At 32.5% G+C, this 21,939-nt stretch overlaps 1 protein-coding gene across 2 annotated transcripts; it reads left to right on the top strand.

Annotated features, from left to right (window-relative positions):
- Positions 1-560: 560 nt before the first annotated feature.
- On the top strand, positions 561-21,856 carry LOC127727973 (glucokinase regulatory protein-like). Of its 2 annotated transcripts, none has more exons than XM_052235106.1 (20): positions 561-844; positions 2,832-2,914; positions 3,542-3,603; positions 6,368-6,436; positions 6,966-7,031; positions 8,134-8,207; positions 8,687-8,753; positions 9,188-9,336; positions 11,456-11,496; positions 12,018-12,082; positions 14,306-14,412; positions 15,727-15,825; positions 16,524-16,621; positions 16,877-16,953; positions 17,828-17,918; positions 18,275-18,354; positions 19,437-19,639; positions 20,498-20,537; positions 21,320-21,454; positions 21,667-21,856. In XM_052235106.1, exons 2-20 carry the CDS (start codon positions 2,848-2,850, stop codon positions 21,793-21,795), a joined length of 1,719 nt encoding a protein of 572 aa, XP_052091066.1. In that variant the 5' UTR covers positions 561-844; positions 2,832-2,847; the 3' UTR covers positions 21,796-21,856. The 2 variants fall into 2 exon arrangements, with proteins under 2 accessions (XP_052091066.1, XP_052091076.1); XM_052235116.1 differs by having other exon boundaries at positions 842-930.
- The last annotated feature ends 83 nt before the right edge of the window (positions 21,857-21,939 follow it).

The raw sequence follows: 21,939 nt of genomic DNA, 5'->3' as shown, positions 1-21,939 counted from the left end.
TTTTGACCAAACTTGATGCATGATGCAATTATTATTTTTGCGATACTGAGAAAAATCCTGCTTCATTCATATATAAAAATCCGATATGCGATATTTAAATTATTGCGCTTACAACCCTGTCGAATTTTTCACAATAATAGAAACATTGCAATAATTTCCGAATTTACAGTAGCTGTAAAGATATTATTCTCAAATACTACAAGGCAGATTACTGTATGGGGACATTTTATCATTCCTTTATGCCACAACATAGTAATATTATTAAACAGCAGCAGGTTATTACCCTTACTTTGATCATACGCCATAGACTAATTTTCAACATTCTCAACGTCGCATCAACTGTGAATTTTCAACGTTGAAATGAACTTTCATTTTCAACCTATATAATTCAACGTTGATCCAACGTTTCAGCATGACAATGTAACGAAGCAACGTTGATGTCAACTTCATCGGGTTTAGTCAGTGTGGCACCTAGGCTCTGGTTTTTTTTCTGATTTTTACTTTTGGGTCAATTAAAAGGTGAAAAATCATGATTGTTGCATTTTTAAGAAGACTATCCTAGGCGATTTAGGAATCAAATGAATCCACTAGAAATGATTCAGTTTGTTAAAAATTCATTCTTTGCATAACAATATCTTTAATGGTACTTTTGAGATGTAGCAATACTTCTGAGTAAATTAACTGAGGTTAATCATGATTGTTATATATATAGGATACACAATAAAAAAGACAATTTAAAATGAGTTTCTGTTTCAGAATACAACGAGTTTAAAAGTAAGAAAGATCTAGCTGCTCTTCCATATATCTATGAATGTGATACTGGGCTCAACAGATATGACCCCAGGTAAATTCAAATTGTGTGTATATTCAACATTGTGCTGTTCCTATCAGATAAGATTCCTTTCATTTCCTGTGATGTTTAGATATACGGTATGTATAGGGTGACATTGACATATTATTATTTTGCAAATAAAAAGTATATACAACAAACTAGTTAGGAATAACTTAACTCTCTGATTATGGTACTATATATATTAAAATAATTTTTAGATTGACTGAACTGTTTGTTTAAAAGCCAGGTGTAAACATTTGATGCATACTTAGTGAAGGTCGATCTTGGTATTATTTTTCAAAATAAACACATGAAAGGGGAGGGAATTAAATGGTGACAAATTGTGTTTAACGACCAGTCGCAAATATCACATGCATATCAGGATGAAAAAAGTTAATGCGCTGTGAATATTAACCCTGCTTTTTATATATATACCAGGCCGACACGCTTAGACGAATTTTAAACGTGCTTATACACTAGGTAACAGTACACAGTATACGTAAGACATGTCACATTACCCGATCACAACATTCTTAGTGCGAGCCGACCAGTCTCTCCTCTTACTCCTAAATAACGCGGGGTGGGTGGGGGGGGGGGGGGGGGGGGGGGGGGGGGGGGTGGGGGGGCATTTCCTATGTAATATGTGGTAGGGATTAGCCACTGGAATAGGTCATTTTTTTCGAGCTTTATAATATAGATCTATGATAAGATTGATAAATTACGATGAAATATATGACAAGGATGCTGATTGCATCATAAGTATCCAGTGGCGGATCCAGGATAGGGCGTATAAGCCCCCCCCCCCAAAAAAAAAATCACGTTTCTCAGGATTTATATGCTTTTTAGCATAAAACGGTCCAAAAAAATTTTCGCCTCGGTCCGCTTGGGACAATTTTTTACGCTTTCTGGAACTACGCCCCCCTTTACGATCCCATGAGTATCTGAAAATAATCTGATGTTGATTGTTTTCACAGAAGCGTTTAAAATTACAGTCGTAAATGCATCAGATATGTGTCTTATAAAAATAAAGAGATTTGGTATCTATTTGTCTCTCCGTGAAATAGCGTAACCATGATAGCTTTAGGTATATATTTATGTATATGTCAAAAAATCAAAAAAATCTATGATAAGGTATGTATATTTGTTATTCAATTCAATTTGTATTAAAAGGGTGTGGTACTGAATGTCTCAGCTGCTCACCCCTACCACAAAAAGGTAGAAGTACCCCACCCCCACCCGAAGATGCAAGATTTACATTCAGTGGTATTTGACATATAGATATTTTTGGACGTAACACTTATAAATCGATGTCGCCGCTGTAAAGTACTGTTAAAGTTTATCTAATCAAAAAACAGCAATGGACTATGTATTAACATTAATGTCGGTTGAATATGCTAATGCAGCAGCATTTCAAACAACAATGGTCCCATTTCATTAAAAAAACCGCTCTAAAACATAATATGTGAACAAAGAAAAAAATCTAATGTCACTGAAACATGTCTTTTAGGCGTTGCCTCATGCACTGTGATTTGTGAATGCTCGTATGAGGCTAGGATAAGGTCAAACTTATTGTATTTAAGAAGCTCCTGAAATATTTCCGGATCTCCATAATTCCAAATACGGATATCCATAAATCATTGAGCACCTCCTGAAATATTTCAGGACCTCATAATTCAAAATCAGGATATCCTTAAATAATTATGGATGTCCAGAAAAATTTCTTTTGTGCAATCTATTTTGATTTTTTACATTAATTAAGGAATAACTGTACATATGTGTGTATATATATATGTGTATACTTGCCGATGTCAATCGTTTGTTTTACTGTTGCAAATTGAGTTTTCTGGCGAGATGTTAACGGATCAGGAAAACTGATATTCGTGACTGTTGAATATTAGTTTATAGGGAAAACGTCAACGTCATCTACGACTGCGAGGAACACTCTTAGTCGTTACAAACGAATTGAATAAGAATATGAATTAGATCGTTTTTGTTTCAGACTAGCACTAATCAAAATGGACGTACCCATCACGGAAGCTCGCAACCCAGTTACTACTACAATTGATGTAGCTTCAACTGATGGTAAGATATATTACTGCTGTTTGTTTCCTTACATCACTTTCTCGTACTTCTCATTTGTGTTTTTATTCCATCGTCTCATGGAAAGGCACCTTCCTTGCTTTTCTTTTACAATTGCTGCGGTTACCTTATGATAATACATCTTAATTATCCTTGCTTGTTTATGTTAGCTGATGACAGATTACCTCGCATCACCTCATGTTGAGACAACTAAATATTTGGGTGTGTTCATTTCACACCTGTTAAAATACTATTTTACATGTGGTTCCTTGCATCACCTGATGGTTATACATCTTACTTTTGTTTCTTTCTCAATGTCCACTGATGTTTATATTTTTACTTGTGTTTGTTTCTCACGTCATATAAGACCACCCTAGGTACATTGTAAGATATTTAACTCGTATGTGACTTACCCACGTCTGTTTCCTCGTCACCTAAGGGTTAGATTTCTTACTAATGTCTGTTTCGTTCGGCACCTAATGGCTAGATATCTTACTCATGTCTTTCGATCGGCAGCTAATACCTATATAGAGTAAGATAAAAAAAAAAGTTTCTTTCAAACTTAGAAAATCGTAAATAGGCTGATTTTAAAGAAAGCTTTTTATGAATGAGGTATAAATTGTATTTCAGATATTGTGCAGATGTTACATATGTGCGACAGAGAAATATTTAATGGTTGGAAACAATACAAGGTTGGTGTAAAGGTTCTTTGGTTCTGTTTAAGATGGTTGAAACTAATACAAGGCTGGTATAAAGGTTCTTTAGTTCTGTTTACGATGGTTGAAACCAATACAAGGTGGGTATAAAGGTTCTTTAGTTCTATTCTATTTAAGATGGTTAAAACCAATACAAGGTAGGTATAAAGGTTCTTTAGTTCTGGTTAAGATGGTTGAAACCAATACAAGGTGGTTATAAAGGTTCTTTGGTTCTATTTATGATGGTTGAAACCAATACAAGGTGGGTATAAAGGTTCTTTGGTTCTATTTACGATGGTTGAAACCAATACAAGGTGGGTATAAAGGTTCTTTTGTTCTTTTTACGATGGTTGAAACTTTACGATGGTTGAAACCAATACAAGGTGGGTATAAAGGTTCTTTGGTTCTATTTAAGATGGTTGAAACCAATACAAGGTTGGTATAAAGGTTCTTTAGTTCTGTTTAAGATGGTTGAAAATAATACAAGGTGGGTATAAAGGTTCTTTGGTTCTGGTTAAGATGGTTGAAAACAATACAAGGTAGGTATAAAGGTTCTTTAGTTCTGTTTAAGATGGTTGACACTAATACAAGGTAGGTATAAAGGCTCTTTGGTTCTATTTAAGATGGTTGAAACTAATACAAAGTAGGTATAAAGGTTCTTTGGTTCTGTTTAAGATGGTTTAAACCAATACAAGGTGGGTATAAAAGTTCTTTGGTTCTGTTTAAGATGGTTGAAACCAATACAACGTGGGTATAAAGGTTCTTTGGTTCTGTTTAAGATGGTTGAAACTAATAAAAGGTGGGTATAAAGGTTTTTTGGTTCTGTTTAAGATGGTTTAAACCAATACAAGGTGGGTATAAAGGTTCTTTGGTTCTGTTTAAGATGGTTGAAACCAATACAAGGTACGTACAAAGGTTATTTGGTTCTGTTTAAGATGGTTGAAACTAATATAAGGTGGATACAAAGGTTCTTTGGTTCTGTTTAAGATGGTTGAAACAAATACAAGGTGGGTATAAAAGTTCTTTGGTTCTGTTTAAGATGGTTAAAACCAATACAACGTGGGTATAAAGGTTCTTTGGTTCTGTTTAAGATGGTTGAAACCAATACAAGGTGGGTATAAAGGTTCTTTGGTTCTGTTTAAATCGGTTGAAACCAATACAAGGTGGGTATAAAGATTCTTTGGTTCTGTTTAAGATGGTTTAAACCAATACAAGGTGGGTATAAAGGTTCTTTGGTTCTATTTACGATGGTTGAAACCAATACAAGGTTGGTATAAAGGTTCTTTAGTTCTGTTTAAGATGGTTGAAAACAATACAAGGTGGGTATAAAGGTTCTTTGGTTCTGGTTGAGATGGTTGAAAACAATACAAGGTAGGTATAAAGGTTCTTTAGTTCTGTTTAAGATGGTTGAAACTAATACAAGGTAGGTATAAAGGCTCTTTGGTTCTATTTAAGATGGTTGAAACTAATACAAAGTAGATATAAAGGTTCTTTGGTTCTGTTTAAGATGGTTTAAACCAATACAAGGTGGGTATAAAAGTTCTTTGGTTCTGTTTAAGATGGTTGAAACCAATACAACGTGGGTATAAAGGTTCTTTGGTTCTGTTTAAGATGGTTGAAACTAATACAAGGTGGGTATAAAGGTTCTTTGGTTTTATTTAAGATGGTTGAAACTAATACGAGGTGGGTACAAAGGTTCTTTGGTTCTGTTTAAGATGGTTGAAACCAATACAAGGTGGGTATAAAGGTTCTTTGGTTCTGTTTAAGATGGTTGAAACCAATACAAGGTAGGTACGAAGGTTCTTTGGTTCTGTTTAAGATGGTTGAAACAAATACAAGGTGGGTATAAAAGTTCTTTGGTTCTGTTTAAGATGGTTGAAACCAATACAACGTGGGTATAATGGTTCTTTGGTTCTGTTTAAGATGGTTGAAACCAATACAAGGTAGGTACAAAGGTTCTTTGGTTCTGTTTAAGATGGTTGAAACTAATATAAGGTGGGTACAAAGGTTCTTTGGTTCTGTTTAAGATGGTTGAAACAAATACAAGGTGGGTATAAAGGTTCTTTGGTTCTGTTTAAGATGGTTGAAACCAATACAAGGTGGGTATAAAGGTTCTTTGGTTCTGTTTAAATCGGTTGAAACCAATACAAGGTGGGTATAAAGATTCTTTGGTTCTGTTTAAGATGGTTGAAACTAATACAAGGTGGGTATAAAGGCTCTTTGGTTCTGTTTAAGATGGTTGAAACCAATACAAAGTAGGTATAAAGGTTCTTTGGTTCTGTTTAAATCGGTTGAAACCAATACAAAGTAGGTATAAAGGTTCTTTGGTTCTGTTTAAGATGGTTGAAACTAATACAAGGTGGGTGTAAAGGCTCTTTGGTTCTGTTTAAGATGGTTGAAACCAATACAAAGTAGGTATAAAGGTTCTTTGGTTCCGTTTAAATCGGTTGAAACCAATACAAAGTAGGTATAAAGGTTCTTTGGTTCTGTTTAAGATGGTTGAAACTAATACAAGGTGGGTATAAAGGCTGTTTGGTTCTGTTTAAGATGGTTGAAACCAATACAAAGTGGGTATAAAGGTTCTTTGGTTCTGTTTAAATCGGTTGAAACCAATACAAAGTAGGTATAAAGGTTTTTGGTTCTGTTTAAGATGGTTGAAACTAATACAAAGTAGGTGTGATGGTTCTAGGTTCTGCTTAAATTGCAATGTTTATGTGTGTATCTTTTTAATGCTCTAAACAGTATTTTTTTCAATTTTCAGGGTTTATTTCATCCAGAAACAATAGCCACCATACAACAGATATCGGAAGTAGCAGTTGATATACTGAAGGTATGCTGCAATTGTTTTTCATAGTATCAAACAAGTACATGTGTACGTATGATAACAGGGAGTATACTCCAGAAATAATGTAAATATGGGAAATAGATAACACTAAAGCGAGTTTTGATAATTTGTAAAGTTCCTTTTCATATTTAAAAAAATATTTCGTAGACTATCGATTTAATTCCATACATATTTAATCTAAACCATTTTGTCATTATGTTGCAAGTGCATTTTTCATAAAATATATCAAGCCTAACTACTAGTATTAGCCGTGATTCTGGTAATAAAAACATCCACTTCATTTGAACTTTGGTGGATAGTTTTCTCATTGGCAAACAGGCCTCCTCTCCTTATTCTTGTATAGGAGTAAATTATAAAAAAAAACACTTTACCCAGTTGGCTACAATAGTTTTCAATCGGCTTGAAATACAGAACCTGTACAAGGCCTTGTAAGCAAAGCGTGGACACAGGATCTGTATAATCATTAGATTACATTTTTTCAATCAACATTTCAATTATCAGTGTTTACTTACAGAAACCTGGTGGAATGATAGTTCTTAGTGGATGTGGCACGTCAGGGAGAATTGCATTTCTTATTGCTGTGAGTTCAAAACTAAAATAAACGATTTTCCTACACTGTGACCTTCTTATTTTGCATTGCTGATGTTAACTTCCAAAACTGGCTTCAGTTAATTTTTTAATATGCTGATTATTGAGTAGACTCGTCAAATTACCATTGCAATAGACTTTAATAAAGAGAGTCAGTCAGTTCAAAATATTTGAAAACAAATATATGTACATGAGTTGCCAATAAAAATAAATGTCTTTCATATTCCACATTATGTTTTACAATATATGCAAGAAGATAATCATAACCTTGTTGTCAAATGAAAAGAAAAAAATAAAACAATTTGACCAATTAAATAAATGCAATCGTAAAATTCAAAGCAATTTCCGCTCATTAATATATTCAGTGGTCATAGATTGCTCCTTTACATTCTCTCTTAAATATACCACAATAGACCTTAAAATTACTACAGGCTATTCCAGGGAAAAAATACACGGGAGAGTTCGAGACCCATACTATTTTGTTGTGGGTAGCGATTGAAGCAGATATAATTCTGTTACAAATAGAATTAAAAAAAAGTGTTGTCCAAGCACCCCGCTCCCCTTTTTTCTCCCCCTTTCTAAATTTTAACCTGGAATCTGAGCCCTAAAATTATGAAAAAAATTGTTTACTTTGGCAACAAATGGATTCTTTATAAATAAGAAGATGTGGTATGAGTGCCAATGAGACAACTCTCCATCCGAGTCACAATGTATAAAAAGTTAACAATTATATGTCAAAGTACGGCCTTCAACACGGAGCCTTGGCTCACACCGAACAGCAAGCTATAAAGGGCCCCAAAATGACTCGTGTAAAACAATTCAAACAGGAAAAACCTTTGTGTACTTTACGTTCCACCTTCTTCACAAAGATCGATACAATTCTTTTATTTATTCGCACCGGGTAATAATAACATAAACGGTACCAATTATTCTGCACCAGATGCGCATTTTGACAATCAATGTCTCTTCAGTGATGCTCGAGGCCAAAATATTTGAAAATCCAAAGCTTATTAAAACGATGAATAGCGTAATGTTTTTGCTCCCATTTGAAATGCATTGCAAGTTGAGTCATTCCTCCTGATAATTTTTTTTAGAGAAATTTCAACGAAGTACTTAGAAACTCAGGAAGAGAACAATGTTTCAGATACCTCATTGCAGGAAGAGATAAGTATGTTTTTATTTCTAAATCCGAAATTTAACATGTTTAGGAAAAGATAATAATCAATCATGGGTGAAGCAAAGGATGCAAATATTATTATTTAAAGATTTCATAGGTTTGTAATTCAACGTTGTTGAAACCAGACCTTAAAAGTAAGAGAGTAGTTATGAACTAGTTTTTACAATCAGAGGACAGTCAGTATTATGGGATGCAGTTCACGTATCAATTGACACTCAACTATTGTAAAAATGCAGTCCTCTAGATTATAACTTATCAAAAGTATTAGTATATTTGAACACACTGAGAGAGATGCAAATCAAAAGGCTATCTGAACAATATGTTGTTCGTTGATGATTTATATGTCTGTTTTTGTAGGAGGAGTCAGGTGTTCGTGGTTGATGTAGTATGTTGTACAGTGCAGTAATCATTGGCGATTCCTCTTTCTCACTATATTATGTTTTCATTGATATATAAAAATTGTTTTTCAGAGCATTATTTACTTCACAAGAAGCACCCGAGGATGACCCGCAATGTGGAATAGAAATGTTAAAAGAGGTACAAGCATTACAAAGAAACAGGTTTGCACTGGAATGAAAACCAATTAAGTTCATTCTAAAAGTAAAATATTCAGTAAAACGTTCCAATAGCTAGTGAAGTGACGGGTTTTCTGTGCCAGATTTATACAAAAAAAACCTTAATAGTTTACTAATACATGTATATAAGAAAACTGCAAATAGTAACTTCTTCAGGGGTTGTCTTTTATTGTATACTAGTATACCTTTCTGTAATTTAGGGAATTTGGTGTTGATGGACGATCTTTATAGACTCGGTTAAAATGTATTCATACTTTTAAAGAGATGGATAACTTGTCTATAATTATTGTTGAAAACCATGTGTTGGTCTCTGTTTTGGTGCCGTTAGGTTGCTATCACATTAATATTAACATAGAAATATTTGTGCTTTCCAATACATGTATTAATGATTTTCAGGTAACAGAAGGTAGAAATCGAGTGTTGTTTATTGGGATTACTTGTGGCCTATCTGCTCCCTATGTTGCAGGACAATTATATTATTGTATGGAGAATCTAAACATATATACACCTGTACTCCTCGGATTTAATCCGTGTAACCTCGCTAGGTATGTAAAATTTATTTAAAAATTGAGTTGAAAATGAAACTAATATATGTGTGCATAAAATGAACTACAGCAGTTGAAGAAATATGGTAATGTTGTCACTAGGGGTTATAGTATACTGAAATTGAAAAATACATAGTAGATGTACTAGCTTACCTAGTAAAGGAGAAGTTCTAAGAAGTACATTTGTTTAATTACTAATCATGGCTTTCTATTTAATTTACTAGTCCTTCTAGTAAGTTTATTTTCTACCTAGTAAGTTTTACTAGAATGGCTAGTAATACCATGAACAGTAAGTTTACTTATTTATTTAGTAAATTCTAATAGATAATTTTATTGAATGTTATTAGGAACACAGAGAATTAAAGCTTTAATCCAATTCCGGGGATTTATTTATTTCTTGTTCGGATTTTTAACAGTGGTGTGCTAGTTCACAATGTAACAGTCCGCAGACAGACATGTCAGGGGCGTAGCTAGGTATCCAATCAACTGTAGGCACAAATTGCGGCAGGGGGTTTGGGGGCCGCCTAAGGCCCCCAGCAGGTCCAAGGCAGAGCCCTGGTAGGGGGTTCAGGGGGTTTCGCCCCCCGACGGAAAACGGTTTTCAGCATTTTAGTTGCAAAATTTTGTGTACAAAAAATATAAAACTTACTAGTTATTTTATCATGATAATATACATGAAGAAAAGTTCGAAGTTTACAATATCATATCACTAGTAAATTAGCGCAGTACGATCGGAATTCTAAAAAAAATATATATTTTTATTTACAATATGCATTGCCCAGCGTAGATCAGCGTAGCCTTTTAATTAAGCTGTACATCCTGTTTAGTATTTTCATATCTATTCCTTTCTGATTGCGGATAGTTGATATATATACGTTAATTGATAGCACATATAGACGATCCTTCATTAAAAGCATAGGCACGTAAACAGTGAGACTACTATATATACTAATACTATCCTTTGGGCTAGACATCGACCATCCATCTTTTGATTCTTAAACCTTCACCCCGGCCACACAAACACATACACACACATAGTTGATGCCCAATGCAGAAGTTCGGTTCTATTCATACTATCGTGACAAAATTTCAAGAAATTCATATGTTCTTATATCCTCTACTGTAAAATCCCTACCTGCTTAAGAATTTGAATAATTATGGTCATTGCACGTAGATCTGAGCGTACTCGAAGTTACTGAAAGCTAGTTGATTGATTGATTGCTAACTTGACGTCCAGTGACAAATAGTTATGCATGTTCAAGACAAAAAGAAATTTACAATAAATACAACAGGTATCCACTAGGTCCTGTCGTCCAGGATGAAGGTCTGAAAATTTGAAAATGCCATTAGAAAATGCGGGTTTATTGAATAGGGACAGCAATTTTGCCTTTCAGCAGACCACCTACGGACCCCTCAAAGAGTTGTTGCAAGTGTTTTTAACGCTTTCTCTCTACACTAGACATAGGAGTTAACGTCCCCATTCTGACCAGACGTGACTGCGTATTCATACATCCCGCACAGCCATGCTGACGCCCCACTAAAGTCTTTGACAAGGGTTTTATTATAGATCTGATGAAGACCAAGTGGAAAAAAGCTAGTTGAAAGCCAACAACAACTAATAAAAAAATCATGTAACTAAGAATAAAATGTCAGGGTTTTGAGCATGTTAAGGCTCATTCGAGTATTTGTTGGTAGAAGTGAAATGATATGAACCAAAGTTCTAGTTTTAGTTTCTATATAAGGTGGAATAAAATGTACAAACAATTCTACCCAATACTCTATTCACTAAGGATGATAGACTTGGGTACAAATTACATATGATATTTAAAGAATTTTGACGACTTCACGTACAGATAATGTTGTCATTATTTTTTTTAATACCCAAAAAAATAATTTGTGAAAAAATTATGTGTAGGCACGTGCCTAAAGTGCTTAACGGCAGCTACGCCCCTGCATGTCACCTTACTCGGACATTATTCTGGCTCCTAGTAGATCAGTCCTTGATCTAATTGCCGCGTGCCTAGCGGACAAGCAGCAAATATCAATTTTCAAGTCATAGGTTTGATCCCACCAGGCTTTAATTCTTGAATTTATCTTTGGAGTGACTGTATATTTTCAGGAACATCAAGATCGAGAAATGGGATAAAACATTTTTGCAAGGTAGGTATTCATACACATCTATCTCTTTGTATAAGCGTGTAGTGCAAAATAAACTTGAGAAGAACTTTAGCGCAAACTGAAGCATCCTTGGAAACAATACATAATCAGAATGGCAACCTTTAAATACTCTTAGTATAGTAATGTTTTCTTACTCTAAACCCGTATAAAATAAATTTTATGTCAATGAGTAACCAATGCTCAAGCTTAAATAATATTGGATGCAAACTCATTTCATGTCTAAAACGTTTCTTAATATGCTTTTCTTGAGTGTATTGTACATTATTCAAAGTTGGATGGATAAAATGTAAATTTATATTTTTTTGTCTATTACGCTTTTGTATTTTACTGAAACTAATCAGATCATTGAATATTCCCTCATAATACTGAAGCATTGTAAAAAAATTGATAAAGATGGTATGCAAGATTTCTTACTAAAGAATTATTACTTAATCAACTAATCACATAAAACAATGCTAGTCTACAATATTGTTAATACCAAGGTCAAATGTTGTATTTTGTAGTTGTAAGACTTATGGAGAACGAAGTAGCAGAAAATAAAGCTTACATACTGAACCCTGTAGTAGGGGTAGGTTATATAATCAGCGTTTGGTAGTTTTTTTTTTCTGCACATGAGAATTGATGACATACTGGTTAATCTGTTTCTTTGGACTGCATTGCTATGAACAGTACTTGTTCAAACACTGTCCATTTACTTTAAACGTCAAGTAAGATGAGGATAACTGGATTAAAGAATCTAACAGTTAACAGAATTTAAAATCTTATAAGAGCATTTTTGAGCGATGAACTATATTTTTGGGGTAGAAGGAGGGTGTTTTACTCGTGTGTTCACATGTTTGGACTGGTTTTTGTCGAGCCTGCGACTTTTGTTGCAGAAAGCTCGACATAGGGATAGTGATCCGGCGGCGGCGGCGTTAGCTAACTTCTTAAAAGCTTTATATTTTAGAAGGTGGAAGATCTGGATGCTTCATACTTTGTATATGGATGCCTCATGTTACGAAGTTTCCGTCAGTCACATGTCCAATGTCCTTGACCTCATTTTCATGGTTCAGTGACGACTTGAAAAAAAAGTTAAGATTTTTTGTAATGTTAAATTCTCTTTTATTATAAATAATAGGATAACTATATTTGGTATGTGTGTACCTTGCAAGGTCCTCATGCCCGTCAGACAGTTTTCACTTGACCTCGACCTCATTTCATGGATCAGTGAACAAGGTTAAGTTTTCCTGGTCAAGTCCATATCTCAGATACTATAAGCAATAGGTCTAGTATATTCGGTGTATGGAAGGACTGTAAGGTGTACATGTCCACTTGGCAGGTGTCATCTGACCTTGACCTCATTTTCATGGGTCAGTGGTTATAGTTAAGTTTTTGTGTTTTTTCTGTTTTTCTTATACTGTATGCAATAGGTCTACTATATTTGGTGTATGGAATGATTGTAAGGTGTACATGTCTAGCTGGCAGGTGTCATCTGACCTTGACCTCATTTTCATGGTTCAGTGGTCAAAGTTAAGTTTTTGAGTTTTGGTCTTTTTTTCTAATACTATATGCAATAGTTCAACTATAGTTGGTGTATGGAAATATTTTATGATCTATGTGTCAGTCACGCAGGTTTTATTTGACCTTGTCCTCATTTTCAAGGTTCATTGCTCAGTGTTAAGTTTTTGTGTTTTGGTCTGTTTTTCTTAAACTATAAGCAATAGGTCAACTATATTTGTTGTATGGAAGAATTGTTAGCTGTACATGCCTGCCTGGCATGGTTTATCTGACCTTGACCTCATTTTCATGGTTCATTGGTCAATGTTTAGTTTACTTGGTTAATGTTAAGTTTATGTGACAGTTGTAATAAAGCTTTATATTTAGGACTATCAACATAATATCAATGATTAGTAAAGAAGGCGAGACATTTCAGCGTGTGCACTCTTGTTAAGTGATTGCACTAACTTAAAAATATACATATTTCTTTAAATTTCCGAGTTAACACCAGAGACATATATATACACACATTGTACTTTGCTTTTGTCGACGGATATTGTAATTGTTAGATACAGATATGCAAATTATAAATTACATATGTTTACTTTATTAGAGATGCCTTTCGGTTTTATTACAATAACTGCTGTAAGTATTAGATACATCCATAACCCGATTTGGTGTATTAAATTTACACCAATATATTATGGTTAATGCAAAATGAAAGATTTCAATAATTTAGGAGGGACGGAGGTCTTTCAGCATTTTGGCCTTATGATAAGGAAAACATGATAAATGCAGGATATTCAATTACATTAAATGACACCTTCATGTAGGTTAAAGATATAATAACGGTCGTGCGTCAATGAGACAGCAACATAACAACACAAACAAATTCAAAAAGATTAGTTGAGGTCAAGCTTACATTAGATGGCAAGGCAACAATGTACTTAATAATACGCACCTGGCCAAACGTATGTGATGCGTGCTTTCGATATGTAAAATGGTCATTTTCATCAACATAGTTGGGTAAAGTCTAAAAAGTCTAACGAGCACCGACGCGACTATAATTTTAGGAACATCAATATTATGCAATTCCATAGGAAAACATAAAATCGAGACTAAGCCCGAAAAAAGAAAAAAGTAGAATGACAAATGTGTATATATGTCTCTGTTAACACTTTACACATTTAAAAGGCTAAACACGGGTGTCCAAATTTCTGTCAATGTTTTGTAAGATGCGTTGTATTGTATAACAACACAATTACTGTAGAAAAGCAGGTTGTATTTTTTGAGTAAACACTGAGTTTCATTGTAGCCAGAACAAATTACTGGGTCCAGTAGGATGAAGAGTGGTACAGCTACTAAAATATTGCTGGAGACAATTTTTGTATCATGTGTAAAAGCATACGAAAATATTCCAAGGCAAGTGGATATCAAGTAAACTATGTGGTCACTAGCGATATGTACTTACATTTAAACCAACAAAATAATAAAGAAAACACATCTACTTGAATAAAATAGGAATGGAATCAATAATTGTATGACTGTTCTAATAATTTATCATAGTGTTTGTTGGAAATACAATCAATTCCTGTTAAAAGGGGCTCCTTTTAATTAGAACTATCCTTAAGTCTCCTCAACGAAGTTATAAACTAATCTTTGATATGGAACAATTGAATTTCAAAAGAGTGTTATTCCAAATTTGGTAATTTTCCTGGAAGTCTTTCAGTACAATAATGTTTGGGAAAGAACCTAGCATCCATGTATTTTGTTAAACTTTCTGGAAGGCTCTCAGAACAATAACGATTAGGAAAAGCACCTTTGAACCATATTTTTGGAAGTGTGATGACCTAAACTTTGACATGGAAAAATTCAATTTCGGTGATTCTATATTTTTACTTAATTTCAGAAAGACTGGTCTTTTTTTAGAAAGGTACCCAGCAAATATATATATATATATTGGGGAAACATTTTCCTGATAATAAGATTTCAAAGGTTGAGATTCAAGTTTTGGTACATTTCCTGGAATTCTCTCAGAACAAGAGTAATAAGGAAAGGCACCTAGCATCTGTATACTTTTGGAAACATTATGACCTGAATATTAACCTGGAACAATTGAATTTCAAAAGGATGCAATTCAAATCACAATAAATTTCCTGGAAGTCTCTCATAACAATAATGATTTGGAAAAGCACATAGGAACCATATTTTCAGAATCATTATGGCTTTATTTAAAGACAAAATGAATGATTTTCAGCTGAACTCTGATGGTCATTCCTATATTTTTTCATTTCATTATAAGACGAGTTGTTCAGCGACTCCCTTGTTTATAAACATTTTTAAGCATTTTTTTGAGGGATTCTAAAATTTGTTTTTCTGTGTAATAGGTGTCCAAATGAGTATGAATATACTTTTATTTTTTGTCTTTCATCAATAAAATTGGGCAAATGCCCCTTGACCTGTTTGGTATATGTATTTGCTAAACAATAAAAGGAATTATGGGGGTCTAAGGGGGCTTCCTTTTTGTAGAATTCGTAACAGTATTACAATCATTACTTGTTCTTTGATATTTTCCCCAGAATTAATACAATTAACTGAGTAACCATGATAACTATGCAAACACATATCTAGAAGATACCAAATTTCTTAATAAAAAGGTATGGTGTTCAAAAATTTGTATTTCATACACCAAATATATATAAAATATTATTTTGAGAATCCTACATGAATTTTCAGTAATATAGAAGCACATTTGAAGTCTTACCAATATCTGTGTGAAGTGGTATATAAAGAAACTTCATCCATCTCTAAACTGGTACAACTTGCTGGTAACAGGTACTTTTTCACTGAATAATATCAATCTTTAATCTTTATACTTTGTAAAACTTTCCTCGTACATTGTATTTCAAGAAACTTTTACGGGCCTTTTTTAATAGGAAAATATTGATAATTGGTAATAGTAAGGACAAATTATTAAGAAAGATTAATCTTGTAAGGATTTCAAATTACCAAAAATGGTAATAGAAAAATGAATACAATTTTAATTTGAATGTAAATTTTTGACAGGATCAACATGTCAATAATTCCAAAGACTATTGCTAGTCATGTATTCTACTGCCACATGTATAGGAATCACATTATGTAATTTGACATAATTTCTGTTGTCAAAAGTCCATACTTACAAATGCATACATTCAATTCTAAATTTACAATACTAGTTTTTCAAAACTTAAGTGTAATTAGTAACGAAATCATCTGAAATGAAAACTAAAAACAAGTAATGTAATGTGACATAGCAAAATAAGTTGCATGATGATGAGGGTGGTTATAACGACCTTGACTACCCATGAGGGTCTTGCACGGTCGGTGTTGCATGTATTCTCTTTTCAAACAAGTAATTTGAGGGTTCAATTTATAAATGACTTGAATGATTGTGTTGTTGGGTTGCTGTCTCATTGCATATACTCATATTTATTTTTATTCATACATTATGAAACCACTGCTACAAATAAAAAATAAATTTTATGTTTCAGTTTGAAAGCTGGAGGTACTATATCTTACATTGGATGGGACAGTTTGGGAGTTATGGGTATGATAGATGCCTCAGAATGTCCTCCAACCTATGGGGCATGTAAGTCAAATACAATTCAATTGATACTTCAGTTTAATGTGAAATAGTCACAGGTTCATTTCAATAACATATTCTGAAAACCACAAGACCAATTTTCTTTTTGAAATGAATTGCATATTTTAAAATACCTTTTGTATTTCTGAATTCTAAAATGTTCATTTGTTTTAAAACTGATTATTTATTGAATCATATTTACAAGTTTTAAGAAAAATGTGATTTCCTTTACAAGCTAATATACTTGTATTTTACTTTCAGCACTAAGTGACATTCGTGGATTTGTAGAGACTGGATACAAGTTATTAAATAATACAGAAGGAGATCTATCACCTCTGGTAACAGTATTTGTTATATTTGAAATATTAATATGTGTATTCCTTATTTTGTGGTTAATCAACAAAAAAATAAAAAACCCACAACAGTTGACAGCATTTATAAGTGTTGCTAAGTAACGACTTGCATCTCTCATGTTTCAATTGTGTACTAAATTCCTTGCAAGAGTTTCAATTACTAAAATCTTTTGAGAAAGGTCAAAAGTTATACTGAACAGTTTATGACTATATATATATATAATCACTCTGTTGTAAGATTTTGAGTGAAATATATGGTAAGATGTTAAACAATCAGAATCCATTTACAACTACAGAAAATAATATGTGCTATTTCATTACAAGTTCATATAAAATAATGTAATTCAACATTTTAAACGCAAATAGATTGGCAGTTACTCAACATCTAGTGACAAAATATGTACTCCAAATGAGTACATGTCAAATACAATAATGTTCGATAATAACAATAATGTTATAATGTTCGGAAAGACATAAACTTAATGTCAAAGATGGCCTCAATTTTATTTTTAGAATCTTCATAGATGTTTGGAAGATTTTTTGAAAATTCTTTTTATAGTCACAGGGATAAAAGAACCTAAAGAATACCTTAGAACATTTAATAATTTAAAATGTAACATCATTAGCAGAGTTTTTTAAAACAAACATTTTTTATACATTTTTTTCCATATCTATTCTTCAATAATTGGTGCTTCATATATTTTACTTCCATAAATTTCAATCATCCATTCCATACAATGTTGACAATTACAATGGATAGGTTGAAAAGAAAGTATTGGTTATTTCCCTTGGACATTGTATTGACTGCTGCATAATGAATTTCTGCCCATTTGTGTATCTGTTACTTTATTTTGTCTAGGGAAAATACTATAGGATTTCAATTGATGAATTCCAAAGTGATGTAGTACCTGGTTTAAAGGAATCTGACTTGGTTATATTACTAATGAAAGGTAGTACAAGTAAATTACATCTATTTTTTTAATGGGATTTTTCAATATGTAACTGTAAGAAAATAAACTTACTATTTTACTTCTACAAATCAGAACATATACTTTAATTATTGTTACACTTTGCTTTAACAGCAAATGCTTTAATAAAATGTAATTTTTCAAAAACCTGATATGATATCCATTTGCACAATTTCTCTAAGGCTTACAATGTTCTCTTACAGAATAGTAACTTCTGAAATTTTAACATTTTATTAGTTTCAAACTCCCAGTTGAAGTATGCTTTCTCTGCGTCATATTTTAATTATATTACACATTACAAGAAGTTCTTTATTAATGGGACATACATACTTTTCTAGATGAATCCTGTTCAGTGTCAGATATTTTATGGAAATCAACATGCAAAAAAGCTTGTGTTAGTTTCTATAGTGCAGAAAAGGTAAAATGAAACATCAATACTAGCTATATATTTAAATCAGTATTGAACAGGTGAATTTAAAGGGTTGTCATTTTTTTATCTTTATGATAATAGATATAATTGCATAAACAAGAGTGCACACACTGAAATGTCTTGCCTGCTTTACAGACTATTGATTTTATGACCCCCCTTTTTTTTTTACAATCAATGCTTTTGAATGGGGACATATGGTTGGAACCCCCCTTTTAAAAATGGCTGGATCTGCCCCTGATTCCATAACCAAATATAGGTGACCTATTGGTTTTGGTAACTGAAAACAGAAAAAAACACAAAACCTAATAAAGTTGACCTACTGCTTATAGTATCTGAGAAATGGAACCTAATCATGTAACTTTAACATTGACCAATGAACCATGAAAATGAGGTCAAGGTCAGATGATACCTGCCAGACAGACTCGTACACCTTACAATCTATCCATACACCAAATATAGTTAACCTACTGCTTAAAGTATTTGAAAAACAGACCAATACAAAAAAAATAACATTGACCAATAAACCATGAAAATGAGACCAAGGACATATGATACCTGCCAGACAGACATATATACCTTACAATCAATCCATACACCAAATATAGTTGACCTACTGCTGAAAGTATTTGAAAAACAGACAAAAACACAAAATCCCTGTCTGACAGACCTGTAGACGTTGCAAGGAACCCATATACCAAACATAGTTATCCATTACATGTACTCATAATAAGTGAGAAATTCATATGACAAAAAAAAAAAAAAAAAATTTCACCCAGTCGCTGAACCATGAAAATGAAATCAAGAACAATGAACATAGGACAAACGGAAACTTAAAAACATAAGGTATATGCATACAAGGTATGAAGCATCCAGGTCTTCTATCTTCTGAAATAAAAAGATTTATACAAATAGTTTACCCTGCCGCTGACAGATAGCAATACTGATGTCTAGCATACTGGGATTTTCATTGCAGGCGAGACAAAAATTACTACATCAACTTAATATATAGTCCAGTGTAAGTTAAGTGTGAGATTCAAAATGTTTTTTTTCTTCATTTTTTTTTTACACAGATACAGGAAGATAGAATGGACTGTACAGTGTCAATAGATTTATCTAATCTTATAACAGAACCTTTGGGTAATCAGCACTATAAATCTTGGGGACAGCTTTATAAAGAACTCTCAACAAAATGGATTCTTAATGCTGTCACTACAGGAGCACATATTCTTAAAGGCAAAGTGTATCAGAACATTATGGTTGATTTGAAAGTCAGGTAATAATATCGTAATTACACTTGTATATTATCACAGACTCTATGAGACTTCTAAGACTGGTATAACCCACAATTTGTGCCTGTAGTCTCTGGAACATATGTAGATTGTTTTTTGTAGCCATAAATTTGTGGTAGTGATGTCCAAATTTTTTGGTGATTCCTGTTATCATTTTTATGTATTAATTAGGTGTTGTTTGGTTGCTGTCCAATTGTTGAATATCCACATCTCCTTATATTCAAAGGTATATTTTGGTATGAAGATTTTGTGTGACCACTAATGCAGTGATCAGTATGACAATAAACTATTTGAAAATAAAATATTGCATTTGAATCTGAAATATCAGGGTAAATACTTATTATTGTCAAGTATTCTAATGCACTTATAAACCTTGAGTGTTAAGTTAAAAGTTGGAATTAAAAACTTGTTATATTTTAATTATCCCATCTAAATACATATTGATACGTTTCATGGATACATTTGTACTGTCTTGTAAAGAAAAGAAGAAAAAATGCAATTTCTTTGCCACCCAAAAATATAAAATATTTTACAGTCTCAGTAAATTAGTTAATATTATTGTAAATCTTGAGTGTCAAGGTAAAAGTTGGAATTGAAAACTTCTATTTTAATTTAGCCCATTTTGGGTTTATATTCATATTAAAAAATTTCATGGAAAATTTGTACTGTCTTGTAACGAAAAAAAATTTAAGTAGAAGGTAAATGCAATTTTGTTCGCACTCAAAAAAATAAACATAAACATATCATACAGTCTTTGTAAATGAGTTAATATTATTGATTAGAATATAGTCATAGGAATATATATAATGAGATTTTAATATTTATTTAAATTTTTTTTGCAGCAATAATAAACTATTCTTCAGAGCTGTTGGAATTATACAAGTAAGTTGTCCATAGAAACAATACAAATCATAATCCAAGTGCTATATGATACTGAGGACTAACATTGAACTTTTTAGGCATTAAGCTGAATTGTCTTCCAATAACCTTAGATCTGTCTCTAAATAACCTTCTGATGTCATGCAAAAATCACTTTTCAATTTATTTATGATATGTCAAATGTTTTAAATTGCTATGCAATATTTGTGGGAACTGGTGTGGTTTAAGTAATGACAAATTTCCTTACAAGTGTAACTACATCTATTTTGGTAAGAACTGAGCTACTTCATGTCTAAGGTATAGATAGTGTTGTTGGTCATTAGTTTTTTTTCACATGATATGTTTTGTGTATTTTTTCTTTTTTCATTTAAATTGTCTTTCCATCCAGTGATTCTTGAATCTTATTCAATATTCATTCATATCTTTGAAATAAGAATTTATATGCTGTTGAACAGCCTAAAGAATAACAGTATAAACTTTATCTCAATTTGAAATTCTATGACACTTTACAAGATTTGTTGACACATTCCATATTGCTGTCATACTTTCGTACTGTGGCATCAGAAATGTTCTTGTATGACACAAAAAACTTAAGGGAACATTAATTTGTCAAATATTGAAATGCTAGACAACTAGCAATATGATGCATTTAGGCTGATCATTTTCTAAGGAACTGAATTTTATTTTTCAAGATGCTTAATATAATTGTTTGAGAAAGAAAAGCCTTTCTATTATTAGACTGTTGTAAATGTTTAATATACAAATGAATACTTTATCTTCCACAGAATTTTTCAAATTTGCCAAAAGAAATGTGCCAGGAATACTTATTGAAATCAATCTACATGACAGATGATTTGTCTGATGACCTAAAATCTCTTCAAGTCAAGGATCATATAGTCAAAGCCACATCTATGGAGAAGGTATAGGAACAGCTCAAAAAATATTGCTTCATTTTTCGTTCCACTTATAATTTTATTTATCTTTTTTTCTAGTTTGATTAAAGCAAAGTCCACTGATAATAAGTTTTTTTCAAATTCAATGTCATGCTAAAGGTTTTACAATAAATAAAGTAATTCTGATTTCTTTCCAATACATTATCATATGACATGAAATTCTTCTTCATCTTTTACAGGTAGTTCCTACAGCCTTAGTAGCAACCATCTTAAAATGTAACATTGATGATGCCAGAAAATTATTGTTACAACATCATGTCATCCGGACTGCCATATCAGATATTATTAATAACAGAACTACTGTGTGATGTTTTTTCTTGTTAACTTGCATATTATACAGAAAGTGGAAAATCAAACTTTTTCTAATTACTTGACTGCTTTTTTTTTATCAAATATTTATACAAATACCAACCCTCAAATGTATAACAAGAAGTGTACGACCATCCATTTCT

Source organism: Mytilus californianus, unplaced genomic scaffold, assembly GCF_021869535.1.
Source record: "Mytilus californianus isolate M0D057914Y unplaced genomic scaffold, xbMytCali1.0.p SCAF_1, whole genome shotgun sequence".
NCBI lineage: Eukaryota > Metazoa > Mollusca > Bivalvia > Mytilida > Mytilidae > Mytilus > Mytilus californianus.
This window is presented reverse-complemented; position numbering and strand designations above follow the sequence as displayed.